Raw genomic sequence first — 27,744 nt, forward strand, 5'->3', positions numbered from 1 at the left:
TATTAAAAACCGGCAATAATCACACTAGAAATTGTATAGATTTTTAATTTAATCTTCCATTAATCAGTCAGTAAATTGGTGCGTCCCATTCACTAACATCCTCAGCATCATAATATTTTCATCAATCATTGTACTTTACATTTTAAATGTATTGAAGTCTGACAAGTACACATTGTAAAAGACAGTAAGTGTGGTATATGAATACATCTGTTAAATTTATGTATTAAAAGGAAAGTGCATATATTACAGATTACAGCCTTGGGAGCAAACAAGAATGTCACTCTTTGAGTGTTAAATGATCAAACCAGTATTTAAACATGTCAGTCATTTAAAATTCTAAATTTTGTGTTTTAGGATAGGGGGACAAACTAATAATGTACAAATCCACAAAATCAACCATCAAAAACAAATTAAATAGACCTGCCCCTTTTAAATATATTCCAGCAGAAAATGTGTATTTACACAGAGAACCGAACCAGTTTTAAAGTGTTTTAAAAAATTGCTTTTAATTTTAAGTTTGAAATTTGACAGGGGAACATGACACTAAACAGCTTTTGTGTGTAAATTAAGTTTGACTAACACTATCCATTACTCACACTTACGGAAGCGAAGGACCTCTACTTCATTTAAAAGAAAAATTTTGCTGTACAAAGAAAATACAAAACCTAGGAGTGTGAGCTTTTAGTTTCTAAACATAAAAGACACGTACATGTAGGCCAAATTAAGGCAATGTGTCTCTGTTCTATGCTAATTCCACTGACTTAGAATACTTCTTCATTTAGACCGTTCAAGCACACTGTAATTACAAAAATAGTAAGAAGTGGGACACACCCAAGGAAAAATGTTGTCATACGTGTTACCATTACAGTATTGTCCCTCATGACTCACAAGGGCGGTCACGGTTTTCTTTGCAAGTGAGCAGTTTGGCTTTTTCTCTTCTGTGCGAGTGTGCAACAAAAGTTGACATAAAACAATGTACTGTACTTGACAATGGTCCAAAAAAAAAATAAGTTGGAACATAGGCACACTGCACAGAATGATTATATTTAAACTTGTGGTTTTGATCATGAACGATATAAACGTTGCAGAACAGCCTAACTATATCTAGTGCATATATTTAGTGTGAGCAAGAAAATAAGACACGGACTAACGCAAAAAGAAATTGAGATTCAGACAAGAGCGGGTGTCAGTGCTTGCACTAGGTGTATATGAGCTCAGCAATCTGTGATTATTGCCCTGTTAGATCAAATGATAGAAAACAGGAAAAAATAAGTACTGCCATAACTTTTTAGTTGTGAGCTAAACAACAAGAAGCGCAAAGGTTGTGACAGAAAGGCCCTTTTTGTATGAATTCAGATCGACGTTCCAGCCATTAGATGTGCATTGTGCCCCTACCAATCAGCTGAGCGGTGTCATCGTCAACGTGGTGCCGCTCATCTTCTGTGTCATTGCTTTCTGAGTCTGTGTCCTCCTGGGGAGAATAATAACCTTCGTAACCCAGGACGGGGCAGTCGTCGTCAACCGGCGAGGCGATGCACTGAGCGGTGGTCATCGTGGTGGCGGAATACACCCCCGGACTCCCAGAAGGGGAGGCCTGGTTGGATGCACGAAGCAGAGGGGTGCGCTCCGAGTCGGCTTCACCCTCCGTTCCTTCTTCTCCGCCCTGACCTCCGGTGTCCTCCTCAGATTCGGACTCGGAGTGCTCGGGGTTGTTGCGGGTGACTCGTTGTTTGCACACGGGGCACGTCTTCTTGGTCTGGGTCAACCACGGGTCCACGCACTTACAGTGATAGGCTGAAGAGAAATATTTAGTTTAAGAAAGCCTTACAGAATGACATGATGGCACATTACATCCTTTCCCGAATGTCAACAACTAAAATTCCCAACCCATAATTCTCTTGACCCCGCATTTAATTAACCTAAAATAGGGATTAAACATACATAATATGCAAATCTATCCAAGTAAATTTAGGCATGTGTCAATAACTAAATCACTGTACATCCAGTCTATAAAATCACTCTATACACAATGTGGTTCATATAATAAAATTACCATGTGAACAAGGTAAAACCCGTAGTTTGTCTCCTTCTTCATACTCGTCTAAGCAGATGGCACACACATCATAATCATCCCCTGAAATAAGAAGTAAAAACGTATTAAATATATATTTTTTTAAAAACACAACATATTTACACTTTTTTTTTTTTTTTTTTTACCTTTAGTGAATTTGTGAGTAGGAATCCGCTTCAGTTGTTCTTTGGACAAGCGGTTTTTCCTCAGCCTTTTTCGATGCTGTGCACAGCGTATAACCTGAAAAACAACATTTTACAGGTGCTGCGAAAATTCCTGCAGAAATTGCACATTTGTGTTCAGACAAAACGTGTGTGTCAGGTTTATTAACTTCAAATATGCAGGAGTGAGAAAATAGCCACTAAACTCACCAAGATAATTAACATCACCAGGATGATCATGACAATCACTCCAGTGAAGGGAATAAGGTAGTATGAGAGCGGGAACGCAAACTCTGGCTTGAGAATCACATAGGCTCTGCAAATTCATCATAATAAGAAATTAAAAACCAAACACTGCTTTGAGACCTCAAAAGAAACGTTGCAAGCAATACTGTGCATTTCAAATGTGACCCTTGCTAAAGTTTTTAATTTTGCAATCCGTACCCTTGCTCTGGAATGATGAAATTCTTGAGAACTTGTGAGGCATAGTAGCTGGTAAACACTGAGGGGATATCAATCTCCTCTGCGATAGTACCTAAAAGCACCAAAAAAAAAAAAAAGAAGAAAGACAGACTGAGAAATGATAAAATTCCTTAACTTGATTATCCGTTACACTACTTACCATTGCTGTAGTTCATATTGAGCAGAGAATCAGAGTATATGTTGTGAACGATAGCAGCACTGTAGCCAGCTTGCTGCGCATGCAGGACCTTTAAAAAGTGTCCCCTCTAATTAATTCAACTCGGTCACACAAAGATGCAGATAAGACTTGAACCATTACTGACCTTCCGATCAAAATTACAATCATAGCGTCTGATGAGAGCTATGAATTTAGTGACGTTGGCATCATAAAACGGCGGCAACGGAGGAGGAGGGTCAATTGTGGCACAGCCGTTGAGAGGCCGGGACTCCACTAAGACTCCCTGTGAGATCAAGACAAACATATTAAAGCGTTGTTTCCTAAACATTATTGTAGTCAATGAATAATTTCAGAGCAGTGGAATATTTCATGCAAGACACTTGATCATCTCTCATGACACATCAATGTTCCCCAAATTTCTTCACCATGATTCCTTCCTTAGGAAGTGTCGATCCAAACAAAGCAGGTAGATCCTCAAACAGCATGGTCATATTTCTATAATGCTGCCAAAACATAAAAAAATACACACACAAGATTACATCCAGATACTTTTCATGGATCATACATAAGTAACGGTGTGTGTCCAGATGCAGAACAGCATTACTTACAGCATAGATATATGCATGTGTGGGCAAGGGCGCTATGCAACAGAAAGTGATGGAAAGGAGTGTTATATGCACCCCCATCCACCACCCACCTTGCTGAGGCATCCTCGGATGGGTACAGTTGCACTATAATCATGGAAATGAGAGGGGGAACTCGTTTTAGAGAATAAGTAAATTCAAGCAAAAAATAATAAGAATCGATCAGTCTTAATATCATCCCGGAGTATGGTTGTCAGCTTGTATTTAAATTACTTGTACATTATATTAAATATTTTTACCTATACATTATTGTCACATACTGTGACGCACGCTTGTAATCACTTGACGTAATAATCGCGTGTGACCGCCAACAGGAAGTGCACAACTATTCATAAATCCAAATGTAATCGTTTCAATATTGAACTCGCCAGGTTAACAAAATCGATCAAACATTTGCACAATTCATGTCAATGTTCACCGAAACAGGATAAGTACTTAGCATTGTAGCTAGTCAGCGACTTACCACGATAACTTGTTAATGACGCGGCGCCTTGAAAATGGGTCCCAGGTTTCCTCTTTTTTCTCCCTCCTCACATGTCACTGTGTAAAATTAGTTTTATTTAGCAATCAAAACGAGGTCTTGTCCGTGTACGGAAAACGATAGCAAAGAAGGATTAGCACTAGCTGATGAGCGACTTGTTTTGGTAAATGTTCGACAACGCTTAAATCCTCTTCACGACAGAGTGGCCTGTGTCTAAGAAACAGAACTTACGCACATAACAGTTGAGGGAAAATACAGTTGGATGATTTGTTGGTTTATCTGTAAAGGCGACAAAATTGCTCAGTTGTCTGAAGTTGCGTTCACAGGTTTGTTTGTTATTGCGGGCTGGCTTCTGCCTGGCCTCTTCTTTGTGTTAGCATAACTGACTCACACCAGCATCGTGCACCACAGCGCGACTAGCGGATATATGCGGTATCGCAAGACAACGACACGAGTTTGTAAAATTTGAAATTCCTCCATTATCTGAATCACTTTCCCTCACATTTTGAAACATATATCAAAAGAGCTGCTGGAACAAGGTGGAGGGAATCATCTGCACTTATATTGTATCATCTTGTTTTATATCAATGAATGCATATCAATGAATGAATGCACAGGGCAAAGGTCATTTTTTGTAAAAAAAAATTCAGGTAATCCAAAAGAACACAATTCAATCAAGCGGTGATGATCAATTTTACTCCATGTCAACAAAAAAAAAATCACAAAATGCCACCACATTTAATATTAAGATCATAATGTATCTTGAAGATCACATTGTTGCAGATGAGTAAATAAGAGTCATGTTCCACACAGGAATGTCTTGATGTTCTCTTCATGGACTGCATGGCTCAACTCATAGAAAATGAGACACGCAGCATCTACAAATTAGAAAGACAAATAACATTTTATCATTCATAAATAAATACAACGCTACAGTTTTTGTGATCTTGCAGTGCATCACTCACAGGAAGCCTTTCCCGCAACCTAGAGGTCCAAAGAATAGCTCTGTTGGTAGACAAACTTTTCTACAAATGCCTTTCAAGGTGGGGCATGACCATGGAAAGGAAGCGGCCTCATTAACTACAACTGAAATCACATAGAAGAACAATATTGGAAACAAAATCCAAATGTATGGTGACAAAAGCAAACAAATAGGAGGATACCAGCACATACCATTCAGCAGTAAGACAAGCAAGAGGGTCCAAATCACCACACGACAGCAAGACATTGTGATTCCTACTTTCTGTTGCTCGGAAATGAGGATTAGGCAGGGTTTGCTCAGATTTTGGTCCAAGGGGAGGAACAACAGTAATAAGAAGCAGCAAACTGACCATTTCAGGAAAAGATAAGGATCCCTTGAGAACATACTTTTCTTAATCTAATTTAAAGAAACAAGATAGCAAGCCAACGTGACTAAAAGATGTCATGAGACAAACATTACCAAGACGCCAAAATGTTCCCCCCTCCCTGATTTTAAAATTTGATTATCATTTCTGCGGAAAAAATAATTGCTGGGTATTTTCAGGAATCTTTTTTTTCTCAGAAAATCTTGCCATTCCAAAATGAAAAAAAGCTATTGGTGATCACAATTATTTTCCTTGGTACAAAGGATCACTGGCCTTTGGAGACAATTTCATCAATGTTACATCAGTATTCTCCAAAGGGAGCTCAACTTTGTTTTCAACCCGTCCATCAGCTTTATTCTCCAGGCACTGCTCAACACACGAGGGACTAATTGCCTTCAAGAAGAGTGGAAACAGCAGACTAATAAGTACTAATGAGCATGTTTAAACTGTATCATGTGGGGAGAAAATAACATGTCATCTGACAGAGTATCAGATGACATGTTATCTGTCACACACACTGTGTGCGTGTGTGTGTGTGCGTGTGTGCATGTGTGTGTGTTTTAAACCTCATTTGATACTTAAGTTATGTGATTTTTTTTTCTAGAAACAACACAATATTTACTTATAAAGAAAGTCAAACACAAAATCTTCTTCACAATATGTTGTATACACCCCACTAATGTAAACACGGCATTTGTGATTAATATCACGTTTGTGGAACATGATTCAAGTATCAAAATCCATATTTTTATCAGTCTTTAGGGGCGGCTATTTTGCCACTTGCTGTCGACTGAAAATGACATCACAGCTTCTCAGTTCAACAACCAATCACGGCTCAGCTGTTTTCTGTTTTCTTTAACACTATCTCTTTAATTTTTATTCATTAAAAGCAATTGTGACTTTAGTATGTTGCTCAAGGACGCTTAGTCACAAAACAACCTTTCGGCTTGGGAGACAACCACTCGAGTGTCCGACAAATCCTGCCGTCAGATTAAACTCAAGGATGTCCATTCATCTGTCCTCCATTCATTCTTCTCTGTACTGTTGTGTTGGGGCCTACCCCATTTTATTTTAGTTGAGAAGCAGGGTACACCCTGAACTGGTCATCATCAGACAATCATTACGTAGCCTGCTGGTTCTTAAAAAATATTTGATTAAATATCCAATTTTCCTACTGTAGATATTTTAGTGTGTGATCAGAGCTCAGTTTTTTCTACATCATTCATATTTAGTCATGTGTATATATATATATATATATATATATATATATATATATATATATATATATATATATATATATATATATATATATATATATATATGTGTATATTTTATTTTATTTATTTATTTAAGTGTCATTTGAGCAGAGCAACACTATGTTCATGTGAACCAGTAAAACTGTCACATAGGACTTGTCAAGGGAGCCTGAGGGGGTGGGGGGGTGACCATAGAAACAATAATCTGACCAAGAACATCCAAACCAAGCCCATCTGTATGCTTAAAAAGACGCTCGTGCACGGTACAAGCTCAGGTGCGTGGAGCGCAAGACCTCATCACAGGTACTATGACAATATATGAAAGTTACTGCAATCTATTTATGCGGCAATACAATTGTTTGCTTTTCATGTCTTATCACAATTCCTCATTGATTCCTTTCAGGATGAAGAACACCACGACCCTAACGTTCACCATGACGGCATTCGCGACCCTGGAGAACCACAAACATGTGTTCTTTACTTTCTTCTTCTTCCTCTATATTGTCACCATCTTCCTCAATTTACTCCTGATCAGCACCATCCACCGATGCAAACAGCTGCACCAGCCTATGAATATTTTTGCATGTATGTTATGTTTCAACGAAATCTACGGGAGTAGCGCGTTGCTGCTTCCGGTTATGAGCATCCTTTTATCGAAGACGCATGCAATCGGCGTCAACGCGTGCCTTGCTCAAGTCTTCTTCTTGCATACATTTGCAGCTTCCGAGTTGTGCATACTCGCTCTCATGGGTTACGACCGATATGTTGCCATCTGTTTCCCTCTTCACTATCACACCATCATGACTCCTTCCAGGATCTACAAACTGATTGCAGTTGTGGGCCTTTATCCGTTTGTTGTATTTTCTTCTTATTTTAGCCTCACACTGCAGCTGAGCTTTTGTGGGAGAGTCATACCCAAACTATACTGTGTTAATATGGAATTAGTCAAAAATGCATGTTCAAATGCATCCCTCATAAGTATTGTTGGGCTTGGGCTTGTTGTGTTGTTTGTGTTCCCTCAGTTGATTATGATTATTTTCTCCTATGCACAGATATTCCGAGTTTGTAAAAAATTATCTAAAGACTCCCAGGTTCTTGCACTTAAAACATGCGTGCCACATTTATGTTCTGTTTTAAACTATAGCATTGCGTCCCTGTTTGAAATTGTTCAGACTAGGTTTGATATGAGTTATATTGCGATTGAAGCGCGGATCTTCTTGTCAATGTATTTCGCCATCATTCCACCTGTCACCAACCCGCTGTTATACGGACTCGGAACATACCTTGTTCGAGTTCAGATTATAAAGCTGTGTATTAAATATAAACTCCTTCCATTAAAATTTGCAAAAAGGATCATTCCAACCGAGACTTTTACTTTGTGCAAGCATTAAATGTTTTTTTTATGAATTGTACCATGCCTGATCTGGTTATATAGATTTTTTTTAATTAGTACTACAATTTGTTGTTATATTTATTTGGCTGTGTAGACATCTTTTGAGTCACCAATCAAGTTGTGTTTTAACATTGGGATTAAATCAATCTTTATTTCCTTAAACCAGTTTAAAAGTAAAAGTGGCCTATCTAAACTGAAATAGATTTTAGATTCAACTCATGCGTTCATACTTATTTTACTTGTTTTATTGATTTTATGTACAAATGTCTTCATGAATAAGACACCGGTCTATATATTCAAAGTTTATGATCAAGAATAAATAAACGTGTGATTAAAATTGCATTTTATCTGTCTTCTTTGTCTTAATAGTTCAAACTGAATGTTATGCACGTAAAGTAAAAATATAAACTTATTTTTGTGAGACGCTGCCAACAATGATAAAAGTTTCACAACAGAAAACTTGCCAGCTAAAATCCCAAAACACCTCGTTGATTATGAAAGTAAGTTCTGGCGACAGTGAATGTTGCAAACACTTATCGCATTAGATTATACCAAATACAAAACAATATCTCGTGGTTAAAGATTAAAACAAACTAAGGAATAAGTAAGTCCCAACCAATCAAATTGATATGCAGCAAACACACATTGTACAAAGAAAACATAAACAAAGGACAGTGGAGGAAAGACGCATCGAGGGAGTTTGGGGATGGCAAACTTGTGTGACCATAGCAACAAGAATCCAACTATGTACCCGGAACAACAAAGCAAGCCCACCTCGAGTAAGCTTAAAAAGATGCCCTCGCACGGGATGAGCTCAGGCGCTCGGAGCGGAAGATACCAACTCGCACAGGTACTCTCAACCAATATTTGGAATCGACTGTGGTCGACTGAGCTTCTGCTGTATTTATCATGAAATGTTTACGTGATCAGCATTTCCCATTTTGGTTCCTTTCAGGATGGAGAACACGACGCTAACGTTCACCCTGACTGCATTTGCCTCTCTGCAGAAATACAAGCACGTGTGGTTTCTTTTTTTCTTCTTGCTTTATGTTGTTGCCATGTTCCTTAATTTACTCTTGGTCAGCGTTATTCACCAAAACAATCAGTTGCATCAGCCTATGAATATTTTTGCATGCATGTTATGTATCAACGAGATCTGCGTCTGCACCGCGTTACTGATTCCGGTGATGAGCTTCCTCCTGTCAAAGACGCACGAGATCAGCGTCAACTGGTGCATTACTCAGGTTTTCTTCCTGCACTCGTATGCGACTTCTGAGTTTTCGATACTCGCTCTTATGGGTTACGACCGCTATGTCGCCATCTGTTACCCGCTCCACTATCACACCATCATGACCCAGTCAAAGGTCAACAAACTAGTTGCATTTGTGGGGCTCTATCCAGTCATTTCATTTGCATGTTTTTTCTCTACTACTCTGCAGCTGAGTTTTTGTGGCAAAGAGATAGTAAAGCTGTATTGTGTCAACATGGAACTTGTCAAAAACGCGTGTTCAATTCCATCTTATCTGAGTACTGTGGGCCTTGCGCTTGTACCCGTGATGAACGGCCCTCAGCTGATCATGATTTTTTACTCCTATGTTCAAATATTAAGAGTTACAAATAAAGTATCAAAACGTTGTCAAGTTAGTGCTCTTAAGACGTGCTTACCGCATTTATGTTCCATTTGCAATTTTAGCATAGCCGCCTTTTTTGAAATTGCCCAGAACAGGATCGATATGAGTCATGTTGCGATCGAGGCACGGATCTTCTTGTCAATGTATTTTGCTGTCATTCCGCCTGTCGCCAACCCGCTGCTATACGGACTCGGGACATCTCTTGTTCGAGTTCAGATTATAAAACTGTGCATTAAATACAAGATCCTGCCATCAAAGAAAGCAAAGAAGGTAATTCCAACTGAGACTTTGACTTCTAACAAGCACTGTGTGTGTTAACTCAATGATTCAAAATTTATGTCCACAATCCGGAATAAATGTAAAAGTACATTATCAAAACTGAAATAATGATTTTCAGATGCAACTCAGGCATTTTTATTTTATTTACTTTTACTTCTCTTTGTGATTAATTGTTATATAGCACATATAACGCCTGTCACTATATCTTTGATGTTTATGCACCAGAGTAATTAAATATTTGATTAAAACTGTCTTCTTCATTTGTAATTTTCAAACTGAATATGCGCACAATTTAATAACTTTCCACGTATGTGGTGCTGCAAAGGAAGAATCATATAAAATAAATTGGAATACATATAAATATTAATATGGAACCCTTCTGACAGAAACTGATCCACATTTTACTTATCAGGACAAAAACTTATTATAGCTAACATACGAGAACACCTCATTGATTATGATGATTATCTGTTATTTAAGAGAGCATAACATACATTATGCTCATTAGTAGGCTGTCAATGCCTTTGGGAGCAATTAGGAACTTTTTAATTAGGACGATGAGACCCGATCTAGTGAACGGACAAGACTTGGAGGAAATGTTTGTGTAATGGTGATGTAACAAATGATAACTTATGTTAGCATTGAATTAATCTCAGGGCAAGAAGGAAATGAAAAAGAACTAATGTCTTTTAGGTGCATTGATGCTGAGCTACATTTTTAGTTTTAAATGAATTTTAAGCAAGATTATGTTAAATTTGCACAACAGACTACCATTCTTTGACTCATATGACAATATGAAATATGTAAAGCAACATTAATATATTCTGAGAGCAAGAGTAATGAATCAGAATCAGCTTTATTGACCAAGTTTGTGCATGCCAAACAGGGAATTTAACTCCGGTTGATTTCAGTCTCTGTACAATATTTAAGTGACTAACAACGTTCAGGTAAGACCCGTGTAAAGGTGGGTGCCAGCTGTTCAGCGCAGACTTTAAGGCAGGAGGGGGACAGGCCGTCTGGGCCTTGTGCCATCCTGACCTTCTGTCTCCGGAACATCTGACACACCTCTTCATCACGGATCTGAAGCGCAAAAGAAAGAGAGTAGGTGTTAACAGTGATGGATGTGTGAACAGGATGTGGATGTTGATTGTGATGCAGGAGGTCCTATTGTGTGGTTGGACCGTTCAAACTTGCAGTAAAACCTGTTTAGCTGGTTTGCAAGCCTGGGGCTCTCCACAGGACGGGGGGGGGGGGGGGGGGGAGGGGGAGATCTTCTGAAGCCCGTGATGCTCTGCAGGCCTTTCCACACTGATGAGGGATCAGGGTCGGCAGAGAGGTGTCTCTCCAAGCTCTGCCCATATCTCCTCTTAGCTTTCCTGATCTCTCTGCTCAGTGTGTAGCAATCTGTGTTTTTACAAATCCCGTTTTTCCAACGTGACAAACTTTTCATGTCACAATCTACATCAGTAATCAGGCCCAAATATGTACATTATAAAAGACAACTACATCTTCTTTCTATAGGCAAAAAAACACAAAAACCGTCGAAACACTTCCGGGTTTTTCTTCTTTTTTTTTATTTACAATGTTAATTACTATCATGTGCCGCCACCTAGTGGAATAAGTGGAACTGCCATCTAAAGTAAAGAGCAAAATTAAAGAATTTAATAATCTGTACAATAGCAGGGAAAAATATACCTAGAATTAAACCCAACATGTAATCAGTAATCCCATTTTTGTGAACAAAAACAATATTTGTAACATTCACTCGACAAATTATTTCTTTGAGTGTTGTATCATTCACTTGAGCGTTTATTCCCCTCACTATAGTTACTAACATGCATTTATTCTAAGAGTGTTCTCAAGTTGTTCCATTACTAGCCATACAGCCGCCCCCCCCCCCCCCCCCCCCCAACAACCTTAAGAGAAATGTTTGACTTTGTAGGCTCCTAATCATGCAAACCATTTAACCAAGACCATTAACCAGTAAAACTGTCACGCAGGACCTGTCAAGGGAGCTTGGGAGGGGGGGGGGGGGGGGGGGGTGACCATAGTAACAAAAAATTGACCATGGAAGAACAGCAAACCAAGCCCATTTTGTGTAAGCATAAAAAGACGCTCGTGCACGGCACAAGCTCAGGAGCGTGGAGCGGAAGACGCAATCTCAGGTACTCCAAACTATGACGAACCATGATCATATATAACAATCTTTTTAATTCCTTTCAGGATGAAGAACACCACGACGCTAACCTTCACCCTGACATCATTCGCGACCCTGGAGAACCACAAACATGTGTTCTTTACTCTCTTCTTCTTCCTCTATATTGTCACCATCTTTCTCAATTTACTCCTGATCAGCGTCATCCACCGATGCAATCAGCTGCACCAGCCTATGAATATTTTTGCATGTATGTTATGTTTCAACGAAATCTACGGGAGTAGCGCGTTGCTGCTTCCCGTTATGAGCATCCTCTTGTCGAAAACACACGCAATCAGCGCCAACATGTGCTTCGCTCAGGTTTACTTCTTGCATACATTTGGATCTTCCGAGTTGTGCATACTCGCTCTCATGGGTTACGACCGCTATGTTGCCATCTGTTCCCCGCTCCACTATCACACCATCATGACGCCTTCCAAGATCTACAAACTGATTGCAGTTGTGGGCCTTTATCCGTTCATTGTATTTGGTTGTTTTTTCAGTTTCACTCTGCGGCTAAGTTTTTGTGGGACAGTCATACCGAAGCTTTACTGTGTCAACATGGAATTGGTCAAAAACGCATGTTCAAACACATCCCTCATAAGTACTGTTGGGCTTTTGCTTATTGGATTGCTGGTCTTCCCTCAATTAATCATGATTGTTTTCTCCTATGTACAGATATTCCGAGTTTGTAAAAAATTATCTAAAGGCTCCCAGGTTCTTGCGCTTAAAACATGCGTGCCACATTTATGTTCCGTTTTAAACTATAGCATTGCAGCCCTGTTTGAAATTGTTCAGACTAGGTTCGATATGAGTCATGTTGCGATCGAGGCGCGGATCTTCTTGTCAATGTATTTCATCATCATTCCACCTGTCGTCAACCCGCTGTTATACGGACTCGGAACGCATCTTGTTCGAGTTGAGATTATAAAGCTGTGTATGATATACAAGATCATACCATCAAGCATAGCAAATAAGATAATTCCAAATGAGACTTTTACTTCTAAGTAGCAAAAGTGTTTTATTTTTGTATACACATAATTTAAGCGACAAATTGACGCGTGTTAATTCATTTTGATTAAATCAATATTTATTTCCTAAAACCCGTCACATAAATAAACAGTGTGTAAATATCATATTTATGCCACGTGAAAAATTATGAGTAAATGTGTAATTAAAATTACATTATGTCTATCTGTCATTTGTATCTATTGAACTGAATATCATTTGCATGAATTAATATGTCAACTGTGCCAGTTCTATTTTTTTGAGTGTATTGAAATAATTTCCTCCTACTTTGAATATAAGCGCTTTTGTTTTTAAATTATTTGTAAGAGAGATTCTAATAAATCTGCAGAAACGACTGATTCAAATATTAAAGTATCACTCAAATACCTTTTTATAGATGTCCGTAATCCTTTGTCTTTGAAAAGGACGTGTTGGGAGCCCCTCGCCGTCTATAAAATAAAAAAATACTGTGATTTTCATTCTGATATTTTTCAGAGTATGATTAGCACAAAATTGTGATAAAGACCCATTAGTTTTTTGTACAATCTGCAAAATTCTTTCTGTACATTATTGCTACCTATCTTATTCTGAGCTTCTGTGTCTAGCTAGTGTTTAAGAATAGCAACTTGACATATAATCATGAGAAAAACACATCTTTTGTGTGCCCACGCCATACTTTATTTCCATCGTTAAATAAAAGTATTGCAGCTACAATACGGCAATATGGCACACGTGCGCAGTTAAATGGCATGGTCACGTGTTTTAGTACAATATTACAAAACATGCGTGTACATTAAACACTGAATAAATACGGGTTACTCCTCATCTCTTTTGTAGTGAAATTAGCTTTTTAAAATAAGTCTTGAGGTCGAGGCAGTCGAGACGAGCAGTATTCTTCAAATTAAACACACTTAGAAAAAAAAATCTCTTTAGTTTGCCACAACTGGAAAGACTGCATGCATACAAAAATAGACAATTATTGTGAGCATCCCGATAATATTTTACAATACACTTTCCTTATTGCCAAATGTGATATTTTGACCCCTATTCAATCCTCTTGGCTTATTCTTGGAAAAGTACAACGTACATTCACAATCACTGAGGCACAGCACTTGATTGACTATTTGTATTCCAGCACATGACCTCAAGAAGTTGTGTAGCATATCGATTCATAATTAGACACAAAACAAAATGAGTGTACATCCAAAATAGTCAACCTGATCTGATCGACTGTGCAGAATTCCAGCAAAAGTGATGGGAAACAGCCATGCATGTGAGTGAACAAGCTCTCCATCAAGTCCATGACGGGGACACAAAGTGCTTTTTTTTTTTTTTTTTTCAAACCCGTTCAAACCACCAGTGCTCAAATATTCTCCTCATTTAAACTACAGAAAGCAATTGAAGGAGCAACACTCAGAAGAATTGGTTGAAACGGAAGAAGGGGGGGGGGGGGAGGAAGGAAAATGAAGCTTTCTGTTGCCTTTTCATCTCCAGCAGCGAGGCAGGGCCCGAGGAGAGCGGTTCCACGTATTAGCCTAAAAAGCCCATCGAGCGGTTTGTGTCTTGAAGAGGGACATTCTGAAAGAAAATGAAAGACATTCATGAAGCATTATGGAGCGCAATTGTCACTTATGCCTGAGCTTTGTGCCAGTACGTTGAGAGAGCTGTGAAGGATGCGGAGGCGGTGAAGCTTGTCGTTCAGCAAAGGGTCGTTAACCCTGCGTACAAACGAGCGCTTGTATTCCAAGCGGCTGGTCGACCGGTGCTCGGCCGAGGCCGACAAACTGGTGTGCTCCAGAGCTCGGTACAAATCCCCCACCGAATCCGACTGCAGCCTCAAGTCTCGTCCACGTCCTTCAAAGGAGAAATATTGTTAGTTCAAATGTTTTATTTTCCTCCGGTGACCATATCGATTAATAGTCAAAAAAGGAGATTAAGCAATGTTTACGTAAAAATATATATCTTTATAGTCATAAAATTTGGAATAACAAAAACTCCAACACTTACTATTGCGTTTAAATGCGCTTAAGTATGTTTATTAATCGGTAGATTGATCACGTAAATGCTCAGTCACATTCACAAGATTTACAATCTGGTGTATGCTCATTAGCGCTCCAGTACTGTCTTGCTACCACACTGCCCTCTAACGGCAAGACACTGTTACTACACATATCATCGAAGCACTAATAAATACTTTACAGATTGCTTTGTTTTGTCCTCTACAAAAAAGTGAACTTAAGGGCAAAAAATAAATGAGGACAAGCATTGTAAAGGTCTTGAGGTGGCTAACCTATTTCTCTGGGCCGCTCCAGCTGGTAGTGCCGAGGCGTTCTCTCATCTGACGCAGCGGCGTTGGCCGCCAGGATGGCGTGGAGACCGCTGTCTCGGGGAAGCGTGAAGCTGCGAGGTTTCCCTCCCGCCTCCATATCCATACTTGACCTGACGGGCAGTGGCAAGGCTCGGTATTGTTCCTGCAGAAGGCTGCGTTGCGCAGGCAGCGTGGACTGCCTGCGATACTCCATGGCCATTTGTTCCCTGTCATCAGCTAGCAGGGGCTCGTCCACGGGATACGCCTGAAGGAAGTGCATCCTGGCGTTACTCTCCATCTGGTCCTGCCAGGAGTTTCGGTGGTTGCTGGTCGTCTGTCCGGGGGAGATTCCGCCATTATTGCTGCCGCCGCCACCTTCCTTGAGCTCCGAGTGGTAATCCTCATGAGAGGAACGTGACTGGAATGTGTCGGATGAGGAGAGATGACCGTGTTTTGGTTCCAGGAAGGGGCTCACCTAAACACCGTTAAATGTTAACGTGAATTCTCCTGTGGTTTCGAGATGAAATCCCCACTGATGGTACTTACTGACGATGCTCTCGGGTAGGTGTCGTAGGGTGGTGGTGGACTGTCCTGTTTGCTCATGGAGGTCATGTCCATGTCTTCATGCTCACTCTCACTCCAGTAATCTAATTAGGAACAAACACAGCACAATCAAACCAGTCTTCTGAAATGCTGTCAGAATGAGCGGCAGTTGTAGGTGTGATTTTGAGGTCGAATAGCTTCGAAAAATGTGAGAATGCCCTGTGATGTCCTCTGCGGGCGTTATGAGTCTTCATTTTAAGATCCCTCTCTTAAAAAATTCAAATGACAGACCAGTTCACCCACACACCACCATTGCTTGGCTCCTACACGACTTTCTCAAAATAGAACCGTGATAAGGTAGAGGATTTCCGGCCCATTTATAAAACAAAAATTATGGCGTTCTCTGCCCCTAAAATGAGCAATTGTGTGCAACATAAAGCAGGGACTCTGCATATAATTCGATTTGGAATGTGAGAAGATTGTGTTAAAAAAAAAAGAAATATCCTGTTGACTATCCTGCATGAGTCAGATCCGTTTAACTGCAATAATATAGATTTCTTGGGGGGGCGTGGGGGCTATTTCCATAATGTAGAGTCATTGCATATTATTTGTTAAGTAATGTAGGCGGGTGTGGGATTTATGTTCAATACTGTTGACTTTCCATGTGCGTCACTAAGCGTATAGTTACGGCCACTAGATGGTGCCCTTGCACTCTCTTTTCCTTGAGTTTTTGGTCCCCATGCTGTTTACGCAAAGTAAGTCAATGCAAAGTAAAGAAATAAAAAGTAGCTTACTAAAAGAGGTTACAGTGAAAGATCAACATTTTGAAAAACATCATTTGAAAAGTGCTTTGAAAGAGTTTACGGGGAAAGCAAAGTGCGACTCGCCTTGATCCTGAATTTTGTCCTGCTCGCAGTAGCCTGCCAGAGCCACGCTGAGACGACTCAGCCACCTGCGGGATGGAGAAGGGTGGGCGGACAAGCAAGTTATGACGCAAGCCGACAAAGCAGTTCAATTTCAACATCGGGGTCGCGCTCATTAACTCACCGGGACATGTCGTCTACATTTTCTGCTGCAAAGTAGAAGGTCTTTATCTTGGGATGGCAAGCCTTGAACGCGCTGAAATGAAGCCAGATGCACATTTTCAAAATGTGAGCGTAAAAACAGGAGCATATAGGAGACATTAGCATATGAATGAGATGAGAAACCTGGCACATGATCTCAGATAGAAGAGCAAAAGGGCTTTTGTCACAAGTGTGTGCCAAAGTGTCAGTGAATATTTTTGGCTCAATTAGAACTGAGCATTGCATTTCTGCACCCATTCCTGCACCCAAGAATAGAAAAAGTATGTCTCATTCCTACTCAAGCAAACCATGCAGCACATAACTAATAATAGAGATGCACCGATACCAATAAAAGTGCTCCGATACTACAACTCCGATATCATTTTGCCAGCCTGACATATATCTTAAAGTAATGCAAAGTGAAATGCAAATGAAAAAAAAAGAACATGACTCACAACTTTCTCCTGCATTCGGTAGCACGATCGATCTTAAACTCCGGAAGATTGACAAAGCCTTCTGCTTTCTCATCCTGTGGTGAAAAAAATTAAAAATATGTTTTTTACTTTAAAAAGCACGTATATAGTTAGACATCTTCAGGAAAATCTTCCCATTCACCTCCTCGTTCATGTACCAGTACAGACACGCGTCTTTCAGAATAAACCAGTACTTCTTCCACTTTTGAGAAAAATACGTTTTGGCATCCTTCTTCTTCCACAGCCAGCCTTCACAGTCACCCTGACCCAAGTCCCTGCAGGAGATCCGTCGCTTGCTGATGGAGGCCATGGGGCTTCCGGCTGCATGGGAGGAAAACATATGAAAGCCAGCAGAGAAAAACAATTTGGGCACGTCTTACCTTTACCCTTCTTCTTTGACCTTGACAGCAGCGAGGATCGCTCAAACACCTGCAAAGTCAAAGAGAAGCGTGACCCCCTTTGTGAAGTCACTGAGATGATCATAGGCGAGAGAGGCACTAACATGGTAGAGGGAGGCGGAGTCGGAGTTGGATGTCGAGAGGGAAACTTCCATCTGGAGCGCCGGGATGAGCGTGTAGTGAGTCGGGCTGCTTCCCCTCTCCATCTTTCGCCGACTGTGACTCAGACTCCGGCCCAGCAGGAACTCTCCCCCATGGCCTTTGTCTTCACTTGCAAAACGCAGCAGGGAATTTTCTGAAAAAAAAAAAAAAAAAAAAAAAATGCTGGCTTCAGATTTGTAATACAAATTGGATGCGAATTTTCTTTCAACCCTTGTATTGATTCTTACGAGACTGTACTTGATGCCACAACAATGCTGTGAAGGATAGCTGTTGCCGGGCAGAAAATGTGCAAAGCTAGTAATAGTGTCACTTGTAGATAAAAATAAGACTCACTTTTTATAAAAAGCACAAAAGAAGAAAAAAAAAAGACATCAGTGGCATCCCCCTGAAGAAACCAACTTTGCCTTTGAGACCAAAATAAAACACCCCAGTCTCATCCCGCTGTTTATCACCTCATCTCCCATAAAACGTGAAAAACTAGCGAGAATATGGAACAGTTGCCGCAGCAACCGCCGCACACTTTTGACATCCAATCACCAACAAGCAACACTGAGAGTGAGGAAGATAGCGAGCAAGTGTGTGTGTGTGATGGCTGATGAACATATGGAAAGGACGGAGGCAGGATGCGATATCCGGAATGTTTGCGCTTGTGACAGGCCAGCTCATCCTTCCACTGTGAGATGTGAGAAGAAGTGAGGATATTAGGAGATCTCCTCCCACTCACATCAGCTCCCTCTGTCAGCCCCCTCCCCTTTTCTTTCTCACTCGCCCACCCACCTCGCCTGCTCTCTCTCTTCTGCTTGGCCAGGTTCTCCTCCTCATCTCCCGCCCAGTTGTATTCCAGCGGCATAGAGATGGGCCTGAGCCTGCCTGCGATCACGAGGCAAAGGAAACTTCAATGCCACGCGGCCGACACCCCACAAAACACACATTGGTAAAGTCGTACTGTAGGTGGGCGTGCTCCCCCTGCGGACGGACGGCACTTCCTGGTTCTGCTCGTACTCGTAACAGTATAGAATGGAGTCGTCCTCCACCAGAGGAAACTGACGCCGACACTCTTGGTCCAGGTAGGAATTTGGGGAATCGGAGCGCTTGCTGGGATGGACGTGGTCGGACTGAGAGTCGTCACGCTGCGCACTGACTTTGTCATCTCTACGGAAAAAGTTGGCATACATTGGAACCGGATTAATTAAATTGAAATATGTTTTTTATATATTTTTGCAGAGCATAAAAAAGGAGAAATTCATTTGCTGCACATGAACAACCATCTGTATGTCTATTTCGGAAATCTCAGCTCCATTTAACATAATTTGGATGGGTAAATGCTTCACAAAATTAGCTGGAAAATAAATCAATTCTAAATAATAAATACATTTTATTTTTTAAAATGTTAAAATTATTTTCCATTTCCAATTTTGTGGACCACCTGCAATACCGCTACGGACCGTTAGAGGGCCGCGGACCACAGGTTACTGTACCTGGGGGTGTAGGGCTCCGCCGGAGGAGGTGGGATGTAGAGGTCCTGCAGAGCGCAGCTTCCCCTCCTCGATGGAGTGCTTAAAGTGCTGGTGGGTGTGGCAACGCTGCTGCCGGGGCTCTGAGGGAACAGCGGCTGCGTGTGAATGAGTGAGTGAATGCTCGGAGGTGAACGCATGAATGTAAGAAAGGCCGGACAACAAAAAGAGTCACAGTTACACGGAGTGAGTGACTGAGCAGTCGGCGGCATCATTTGAATGCAGCGCTCCATATTTTAGCTCTAACTGACTAAGCAACAAGAAATTTTTTTAGCGGACATTAAAACATTTCTCATCCAAATTTGATATTCTGTTTGTGCTTTTGCACCGGCCGGATTTAAGAGGAAAAGGGTCATGTGATGCAGGGAAACGAAATGTAGCTCGAGGGCCTCTGGGGGCGGGGGGGGGGAGTAGAAGCGTTTTCTTTGCTCTGTGCTTCAAAGACTGACTGGACTACACAAACAGCCATCGCTCTCGTTTGTGCTCATTGTGGCATTGGCGCATTTTCCTAATAAAGCAACATTCTTCGACAAAAGTAGGACAACAGATGCCATTTATATCCTTGTGAATCCATTTTGCTTGCACCTGCAACCAATTAGAACAACTCTAAAGTGGACTCTCCAGTAGATATATTTTGAACACTCATATTCATACCCAAGGGACGCGAGCCAGCGCATTTGATTTGGGTCGAGTAGTCATACTTGCAGAGCCAGTGGTTTCCATCTCATGTTCTTGAGAAGAGCGGGAGTGGAGGTGAGTGTGCTCTGTGGGCGTTTCTTCAACGTCAGGGTCACGCCTGCCGGGTCCCCACGCAGGAGGTTCACCAAGTTTTTCAGTTGCCAGCCCACCTAGTGGACAAAAATAGGACAATCCAAACATCATGCTAGAATATAAAAACTTCAATATTTGCTGGTTGAGTAAAAAAAAAAAAAAAAAATCTTCTTTGCCTATTATGACAATATTGCACATGCCTTCTGATTTGTCTGCAATGCATCTCCGCTTGTTCATATCGATGAGGATCTTCATGTTAAATGCAACACCGGAGGCCGTGGAGCAGCTTACAAGCCTCCCGTGTCATCGTTCTGAACGTTCTGTCAAGTCGCGCTAAGCCTCGAGGTTACGAGCAGCCACACGCCTTGTAAATACAATTTAACCCAGTTTGGTGATGTTCAGTGTTTTTTTTAAAAGTGAAATACTCTTTTGTGCTGTTCCAAATGTTTGCGAATATGAGAGGCAGTGCACTCCGGATACAAAATGTCTATCGGGTCTATTGTGTATTTTGAGCAGCCTGGGAAAGAGTGCGCTAAGCAAGCAATTACTTTGTCACATTCCGAGTCATTTTTCATCTTGACAGTCACTGCGGAGAAGTCCTCACACCGCAAGAAAAGAGACAAATAAAGAACACAAAGCTTGCCGTAATAGTTGGCAGTGGTGGCCCACGACACTTTTTTTTTTTTTTTTTTTAAATCAATAAAAATATCCAAATTGGCAACATGCATTACAATATGTCACACCATTGCCATTATGATTTATTTTACACTAAAGTGTTTAAGGAAACACACATTAGCTTATTTTGGAGCCTTTAAAAATGTGGAGCACTCCATTGCTATTTTTATGAGAGGGATGGGGAATGTTTTTTGACGACCTTCCAAACAGTCGTCCAAATACAAGCAAAGAGACTTTGGCAATCACAAACAAACCGTGGCTCAGACTCCAGCTCCATATCGAAAGAAAACAATAATTGCACCTGCAATTTCCTACCACTTTAACTGCTATGAATAAGCTGGTTGCTATGACTATGTTGTTTATTTTTTTATTTTTTGTCATTTTCTAAGAGGAGTGGGCCTCGCATTCTTTTCTGCCACGTGAGAAAAACAAATCCTGACAACAAAGGATGTGGATTTCGGAAAAAAATTAATAAAGAATTCAAATAAACATGCTGCATTGAGTGGGGGAATTAATTTGCCCTCTGGCGCATAATAACACTCAATTCTGTTGCATACATATGCACAAGTATCAATTATTTTACAATAGGTATAATGCAATAAAAAAAAAAAGGTGCGCTGTTCGGTTGCTCAGGTTGAATTACAGATCCGGAATTTTTTTTCTTTTTAGTGTACAAAAAAAATGGTTTTGTTGTTCATGAGTTAAAGCCAATACCTACCACAGTCTGATGATTGACTTGAATGACTTCATCTCCAGCGTGAATTTTCTTACAGCGGTCAGCCGGAGACTAAAAACACAAAGAGCGATAATTAGAGCGATCCAACAACACCGCACTTTACCGAGTAGCACAAAAAGAAATCCCACTCACTCCCTCCGTTGTCCCGGTGATGACATGCAAACCGTCATATGTTGACTTGATATACATCCCCTACAAAAAAAAAAAAAGATCAGCGTTAAACCACATTGCTACATTTACTTTGGAAAAAATTTCAGCATGTCAAATTTTCAGATCATCTTCAAGACGGCAGATGTGAAATTGATTCCCTGTTCATGGCGGATTGACTCAAACATAGCAGATGATTTAGAAACAGCTCAAAACTGAAAGCTTTCCACTAAAAGGGGTCACAAGTGCATGGCAAACACCCAAACAAACAATTTATCGCCCCGCAGATGTGCATGGCCGCACGTGGACACTCACACACATAAACAGTAGCAATACCCGTCTTCAAGAGGTTTATTTTTAGGCCAATGGGCCCAGTGCTCTGTGAACGGATGAAAGAACTTCTTGCTACCATTTCTGTGAGGGGAGGGGGGGGTGGTGCTTTGCAGAGTGGGTCAACGCCACAGCGCTGTCCCACTAACCGTTGATGATCCGAGTGCGTTTCCTTCGCCCAATAACCCGATTTCTGTGTCGCAAAGGAGATCCACTTACTAATACGTGTTGAAGCAGAACATTTTTTGCCCCCAATATTACCATGAGTGAGGCTTTCCTTGAATCGTATTAGCTGATTCATATGCCCATGAGCAAAACCTCGTTTTTTTTGGGATGACTGCGAGGTCGGCCAGCAGTGCGCACGGGCTCGCTGGTCAAAGTCATTTTGAAAACTGAGCGGCAACTCATATTTTCACAAGCTATGAAAATGATCTGCTCGTTTTGAAGCAAATGCTTCAAAAGTTTTGGGACGGAGTTTTACAGTGCAGAGGTTGCAAAGCCAAAGAAATCGAATGTTATTGCCCAAAGACAATCTCCCAAAATATATTTACCAATCCCTCGGTGGATTTGATGTTGGCCAGCTGCACCACCTCCAGATGCGCAGCCTGCGACACGACGGGATCCGACGACAAGGAAATAATGTGGTCGCACACGTCCGATAGAGTCTTGCACTGCCGAGGACAAAATGGCCTTTAAAAAGTCATCGGGTTGCTTTGATTGAAGATGTGAAATCAACTCACCACATGAAGGATCTTGTTCTCCGTTTCATACACGGAGCAATCCTAAGGGAGAGGGGGGGGGGGGCATGAAGAGAGCGGCGTTACCACTAGAGAATGTGTCCAAATGGTTTATTATTGGCATTTGGGGCTGTAGGAGGATATAAGCAGAAAAGCAAGCAGCTTGGCACCTCTAACCTCCACCACGCCCACGCAGACGAGCACCGACACAAAAACTAATGAATCACTGCCAGTGCGGAGGCATTTCTCAAAGCGCTCTCTCGCTTCTTTCGATAAAGATTCTCCAACTGCGGCAAACGATTAAGAACGCGATTAGCTAATTAGCTACCTGCTGTACGATTGTAGTGAGTTCCAGACAGAGCTGGATCACGTTGTTCCTGGTGACGCCGTAATCGGCCACAGATGCAAACGGTGACCTGGAGAAGAAGGAGCACCTGCAATTAACCGTGAGATGGTTTCTCCTTTGAGATTGTGTTTTCAACGCCATCGTACACGGGAAACAATCACGAGCTCACCTGTCGAGCCACGCCAGAAGGCTTTTGGCAGCGGCGATGAGGTCCACCACGGATGTAAGGAAGTCGTTGGGGAGCTTACGAGTGGCTCGGCCGTCGTAGTGGCCGCTGCGCCGCCTCCCCGCGATGAAGTTCTGCAGGTTCTTGGCTGATGCGTTGAGTTTATGAGAGAGAGTCTTGAGATTCTCCGTCTCCAGTCCGTAATTCTAGACGGGGGAGCAGACGTCGATATCTGAAGTCAGGTGAGGTTTCTGTGCAGCGTGAAGATGGAGCACCCTGAGGCCAAAGCGTTCTCGGGGGGAGCGGGGGGGGGTCAGTCGCATCCTCCCCAGGCGAGGAGACCGCGGCAGGAGGGACACTAATCATATCTAATACAGCAATGCCGGAGAGACTTAAAAGTAAATCCTAGTTATGTAAGAAGCTTTGCAGCTGAAGCGAGGCCCCTGTGCGGGGATGTCGGATGAGAGGATTTTACATTCAGATTGCATCTGCGACCTCAGTCCACTAAATCTTCATTCTGTCTCTCCGTGTGTCTCCGTGAGGGGAGGGGGGAGGTATCTATGGAGTCACCATCTTTCCTCCACTTCTCTAAACTTCTGTCTATCGACAGCCTTTTCATGCCGCCGCCATTGGCGCATTGCTTTGTGTTTTTGAAAATCCTAATCAAGAAATTAAACCCTCACTGTCCAGCAACTCAATTAAGATTCAAAAGATGTTTTCATAGCAGGACACTCACTCGCCAGAACTTCATCTTCATTTGGAACTGCATCAAATGTAAGACACACTTATGCATATACATGACTTATGATTGATGCATTTTTTTTGTGTCGATGCTTGGCAACATGTCAAAATATGAGACCTCAGAGCAGAAACACACCCAGCGGAAAAAAATTCTGCTAACAACCCAGGCTAAACTTTGTGACACTGCACGCCATAATTCCTTGACACCAATTACTACTCTCAGCAAATTTCCTTTTGAAAGGTCCCAAATGCCCAATTTGCATTTAACTAGCATCAGTTGACCTCATCAATAAAATATGGCCAGTAAATAATCCTCAGTGCAAGCAACAACAACAGCTTGGCAAATCTTCCAACTCCAAAAAAGTATTGAAGAGGCCGCGTGGGAGGTTTGGACTTACCAGTGCGCATAACAAGTCCACCGCCTCCAGAATGAGTTCCTGATGGCCGATCCTGGACACTCCCAAGTCCTCCAGCTCCTGGTGGGTGATGCGCAGCAGCTGGTCCCCCCCGACTTTCTCTCTCTCGAACGTCTTGATGTACTGCTGCAGGCAGTCGTCCAGTCCTGCGGGAAGCAAACAAGTCTCGACTCACGCGCTTGCCAACTGTTTGTTGCCTGGCAATGGCAAATTTTTGCAATCTATAAATCGGGCTAACATTTGTGCAATTTTTGCATTCAGTCTGTAATATCTTTTTATGAACGCGACAAATTCCTGTCGTCGACAAACCTGGGGAACATTTTCAGCATGGCTTTAAAAAAAAAAAAAAAAAAAAGGAGCAGCATGTTTGCACTCTGCTTATTTTTCTTTTCACTGAGGCAGCAGGTGTTAAATCCATTGCTGCAGTTGTTCATATGCGCCGTCTGTCTGCATCCATAATTATAAAAGAGTATTATACAAGGTATGGACACAAAAGTCCCTGAAAGTAAGAAATGATCCTTTCTTGTTTGAGAGTATCTCTTTAAGGACAGCGTGCTGATGACACTAAATAATCCAAATGTCCATTTTCGTGAGCTGCTCAGATTATCAGTCTCGAGTCGTAGAAATTAAAAGGCGCCTCGTGATTTAGCCGCTCTAAACCTCTAGAAGGGGAACGGCGATGGATTTGGGCCGTCATTGATCAGCAAGAAATGTAGACATGTAACGGAAATAAACATGTTTAAAAAAAAAAAAAAAAAAAACAGATTGAAAAATGCATGTGGCACACTTTCATCAAATGCGCTTGCGCACTATTCCAAGAAGGAGTCAAAGCTGGAATTCTTTTCTCTTCTCCTAATGAGAATCTTTCCTTTAAAGCGGCTTTGTCACAGCTGGGAAAAAAAGCGTCTTGCGTGCACAAAGGTTGGGGGTGGAGAGTGGAATTGTGGGAAGGTCACAGGGGCGCCCCTGTTTGGCCTCTAGTGACATCACCGACCCTTATGCTAATAATGAAGGCGCTGAATAGTAAGCGCAAAACATAGCCAGGCCTCAGAAGCTGGGACAAGACTGAAGGCCCTTCCCCTTCCCCCTCGCTCTCCCCCTCACTTTACATCACCATTATTGGGCCCCGGGCACTGGAACCGTCACTGCTCCACTTGTCACATGTGGGAAACTAAACATTCCCATTCTCTCCCCTCCTTCATTTCTTTACACATCATCTAAACTGCTCCAATCTCTGCTTAATCTAATGTATGGCATCATCAGAATACATGTGAGTATTTGAATCCGAGCCACCGCACAGAAGCAAAAAGCATCTGTTTGTAGCATTATTACTGCCGCGACATCTGAACCTATAAAAAAGAAAATCCGTCATCTTTAGAGTTATGAGGGTGTGTGTGCGCCTGTGAAGGTATACACTTTATCATTTGAAGGATCCCTGAGGCTGTGCGGTCAAACACGTGAGCACGTGGCACAGCAAAACAACACGGCTCACATATTTAGCATTGTAATCTTAAGGTAATGTTAACATGCAAGCGGAATAATACCAGAAAAAAAGACCTTTTTGGCTACTATTCACATATATGGACAATTTGGATTTTATCAAACATATAGGTTGTGGTCAAGAAATATGGGAAGAGTAACCTGTGAAAAATTAATGAAAGTAAAAACAGGGAGAACGTAAATTCCAAAATGATATTTTTAAAACACTATTTGTAAAAAAAACAAACAAACCAGTATTTGCATGCGAGTTGAAGCGTTACAACTATTCAAAATGTCTCTAACCAACAAAATATTCAAGACACTATACATTACCCACTTTGTTTAGACCAAATTCAAGTCAAAGGTTAATTCTCCATGTACAAAACTAAATCGATTTCCCTTCTGGCTCTCCTCCTGTGAGACGCCAGTAACAAAAGGAACACAATAGAGGTTTGTTTACATCGTTAAGAGACACTTGTATAGGATTTGTTAGGCTGAGAAGAAGCTGGCTAAAAGGGCGAATGCTTCCCACTGTGGGAAAAAAAAATCGATTAGATCATTAAACGCAGTAATTAAAATCTGAGGCTCATCAGGTGTTTTGAGTCTTTTGTGCACGAGATATGCCGTGCACATTCCCTCAATGCTATTCCGCCTTGCATTGTAGTGTAGAATTGATGTTCGAATCTTACCTTTCATCCAGTCCACCACTTGACTGGAGCTCCACTTGCTGACGGGCTCCATGACGAGAGCCATGCACAAGTTTGTCTCGTCCACGCGTGACAAAAGCAAAGAAAAACAACCCTCCGCCAAGCTGCAACGACGCTAGCAATAAAACACGAAAAAATAAAAGAGGTACAAAAATCACGGGGGTGAGCTGGAGCGTGGAGATGATTGTTAAGAAAAGAAAAAGAGGTAGGTTCCTCAATGTGGCTTGAAAAGCACACTTGGGCACATTCCTGTGCTGCTGGCGGCCGTCAAAGAGCTCGTTCACTTGTCATGCGTGTCAGGCTCCGTGGACGGTGTGGGATGCTGCACGACCTCGCTTCTTCCAGCAGCAGCGGCGGCGGTAGTGGCGGCGGCGGCAGCATCGGGGAGAGGAGGAGGTGGAGGAGGAGAAAAAGAAGCCACTGGCTACTTTGAGTAGGACTCCTGAGAGCAAAGGAAGCCTCCGGCGAGCATCCTCCCTCACATCGCACAGACATGGAGGAGGCACAGCCCCAACGCGCGCAAAGTGCGTGGGTATGAGGGGCCGGCTGATTCATGCCACCAAGCTGTGGGAAGGGGCCAAGGCGAGGAGGGGCTTCCTGAAGGAATTGCAGAGATGACAATAAGAGCTTGGAAAGAGAAAAGAAATTACATGTGCGAACTTGAGTTTTCATTAGAAGCAAGAGAACAGCTTTAATTGGACTAATGTGTGTATACAAAAATATTTTCCCCCTGATTAATATTAATCAACATGTGTATTAAATTATTTTTGTTTATTTGGTTAATTTAGTGATTAAAAAAATGAACAAAAGTTAAGCAATATCACACAAGGAAGATTGATGGTTGTTGTTTTCCAAAGTAAAAGCAGATGTTTGCATGCATCTTACTTTGGTGAGAAACCAAAGATTAATAGGCCTGCTGACATGAAG

The 27,744-nt window shown here is 41.6% G+C and overlaps 5 protein-coding genes and 1 long non-coding RNA gene across 8 annotated transcripts; 3 read left to right on the forward strand and 3 right to left on the reverse strand.

Annotated features, from left to right (window-relative positions):
- Nucleotides 1–29: 29 nt before the first annotated feature.
- rnf167 (ring finger protein 167) lies at nucleotides 30–4,394 on the reverse strand. Of its 2 annotated transcripts, none has more exons than XM_049742125.1 (11): nucleotides 4,233–4,394; nucleotides 3,980–4,056; nucleotides 3,481–3,603; nucleotides 3,298–3,375; nucleotides 3,018–3,155; nucleotides 2,855–2,942; nucleotides 2,677–2,767; nucleotides 2,443–2,548; nucleotides 2,218–2,311; nucleotides 2,054–2,134; nucleotides 30–1,794 (listed from the first exon to the last, which is right to left on the reverse strand). In XM_049742125.1, exons 3-11 carry the CDS (start codon nucleotides 3,580–3,582, stop codon nucleotides 1,373–1,375), a joined length of 1,200 nt encoding a protein of 399 aa, XP_049598082.1. In that variant the 5' UTR covers nucleotides 3,583–3,603; nucleotides 3,980–4,056; nucleotides 4,233–4,394; the 3' UTR covers nucleotides 30–1,372. The 2 variants fall into 2 exon arrangements, with proteins under 2 accessions (XP_049598082.1, XP_049598083.1); XM_049742126.2 differs by having other exon boundaries at nucleotides 4,229–4,382.
- A 2,609-nt stretch (nucleotides 4,395–7,003) lies between these two features.
- On the forward strand, nucleotides 7,004–8,314 carry LOC125981801 (olfactory receptor 52Z1P-like). The gene has a single exon (XM_049741790.2). It carries the CDS (start codon nucleotides 7,004–7,006, stop codon nucleotides 7,988–7,990), a length of 987 nt encoding a protein of 328 aa, XP_049597747.1. The 3' UTR covers nucleotides 7,991–8,314.
- Nucleotides 8,315–8,679: 365 nt separating this feature from the next.
- LOC125981800 (olfactory receptor 52D1-like) lies at nucleotides 8,680–10,142 on the forward strand. Its single transcript, XM_049741789.2, has 2 exons — nucleotides 8,680–8,842; nucleotides 8,948–10,142. The coding sequence occupies exon 2, from the start codon at nucleotides 8,949–8,951 to the stop codon at nucleotides 9,939–9,941; it is 993 nt and encodes a 330-aa protein (XP_049597746.1). The 5' UTR covers nucleotides 8,680–8,842; nucleotide 8,948; the 3' UTR covers nucleotides 9,942–10,142.
- Nucleotides 10,143–10,739: 597 nt separating this feature from the next.
- On the reverse strand, nucleotides 10,740–11,154 carry LOC125981805 (uncharacterized). The gene is made up of 2 exons (XR_007486171.1): nucleotides 11,105–11,154; nucleotides 10,740–10,982 (listed from the first exon to the last, which is right to left on the reverse strand). It is a non-coding gene; the product is annotated as an uncharacterized lncRNA (long non-coding RNA).
- A 972-nt stretch (nucleotides 11,155–12,126) lies between these two features.
- Nucleotides 12,127–13,496, forward strand: LOC125981802 (olfactory receptor 52K1-like). Its single transcript, XM_049741791.2, has one exon. It carries the CDS (start codon nucleotides 12,127–12,129, stop codon nucleotides 13,105–13,107), a length of 981 nt encoding a protein of 326 aa, XP_049597748.1. The 3' UTR covers nucleotides 13,108–13,496.
- A 263-nt stretch (nucleotides 13,497–13,759) lies between these two features.
- On the reverse strand, nucleotides 13,760–27,391 carry LOC125981797 (connector enhancer of kinase suppressor of ras 2). Of its 2 annotated transcripts, none has more exons than XM_049741781.2 (22): nucleotides 26,800–27,391; nucleotides 24,614–24,777; nucleotides 23,478–23,680; nucleotides 23,291–23,378; nucleotides 22,966–23,007; nucleotides 22,777–22,896; nucleotides 21,881–21,940; nucleotides 21,731–21,799; nucleotides 20,268–20,414; nucleotides 19,531–19,649; nucleotides 18,999–19,204; nucleotides 18,830–18,922; nucleotides 17,995–18,185; nucleotides 17,873–17,921; nucleotides 17,635–17,813; nucleotides 17,475–17,548; nucleotides 17,003–17,074; nucleotides 16,843–16,907; nucleotides 15,959–16,059; nucleotides 15,395–15,887; nucleotides 14,759–14,958; nucleotides 13,760–14,682 (listed from the first exon to the last, which is right to left on the reverse strand). In XM_049741781.2, the coding sequence occupies exons 1-22, from the start codon at nucleotides 26,861–26,863 to the stop codon at nucleotides 14,635–14,637; spliced, it is 2,847 nt and encodes a 948-aa protein (XP_049597738.1). In that variant the 5' UTR covers nucleotides 26,864–27,391; the 3' UTR covers nucleotides 13,760–14,634. The 2 variants fall into 2 exon arrangements, with proteins under 2 accessions (XP_049597738.1, XP_049597737.1); XM_049741780.2 differs by having other exon boundaries at nucleotides 23,291–23,396.
- Between the last annotated feature and the right edge of the window lie 353 nt (nucleotides 27,392–27,744).

Source organism: Syngnathus scovelli, chromosome 15 (assembly GCF_024217435.2).
Source record: "Syngnathus scovelli strain Florida chromosome 15, RoL_Ssco_1.2, whole genome shotgun sequence".
Classification (NCBI taxonomy): domain Eukaryota; kingdom Metazoa; phylum Chordata; class Actinopteri; order Syngnathiformes; family Syngnathidae; genus Syngnathus; species Syngnathus scovelli.

What these genes read in the sequence shown, in the direction of transcription:
- rnf167 (XM_049742125.1), bottom strand. Translation starts at nt 3,582, where the DNA reads ATGCCTCAGCAAGGTGGGTGGTGGATGGGGGTGCATATAACACTCCTT. An exon ending in CACATGCATATATCTATGCT is followed by an intron (nt 3,376 to 3,480) that starts GTAAGTAATGCT and finishes ATGTTTTGGCAG; the next exon opens with CATTATAGAAATATGACCAT. An exon ending in CAATATGAACTACAGCAATG is followed by an intron (nt 2,768 to 2,854) that starts GTAAGTAGTGTA and finishes TGGTGCTTTTAG; the next exon opens with GTACTATCGCAGAGGAGATT.
- LOC125981801 (XM_049741790.2), top strand. Translation starts at nt 7,004, where the DNA reads ATGAAGAACACCACGACCCTAACGTTCACCATGACGGCATTCGCGACC.
- LOC125981800 (XM_049741789.2), top strand. Translation starts at nt 8,949, where the DNA reads ATGGAGAACACGACGCTAACGTTCACCCTGACTGCATTTGCCTCTCTG.
- LOC125981802 (XM_049741791.2), top strand. Translation starts at nt 12,127, where the DNA reads ATGAAGAACACCACGACGCTAACCTTCACCCTGACATCATTCGCGACC.
- LOC125981797 (XM_049741780.2), bottom strand. Translation starts at nt 26,863, where the DNA reads ATGGCTCTCGTCATGGAGCCCGTCAGCAAGTGGAGCTCCAGTCAAGTG. An exon ending in ACTCCGCCTCCCTCTACCAT is followed by an intron (nt 17,922 to 17,994) that starts GTTAGTGCCTCT and finishes TTGACTTTGCAG; the next exon opens with GTGTTTGAGCGATCCTCGCT. An exon ending in ACTGGTACATGAACGAGGAG is followed by an intron (nt 17,549 to 17,634) that starts GTGAATGGGAAG and finishes TTTTCACCACAG; the next exon opens with GATGAGAAAGCAGAAGGCTT.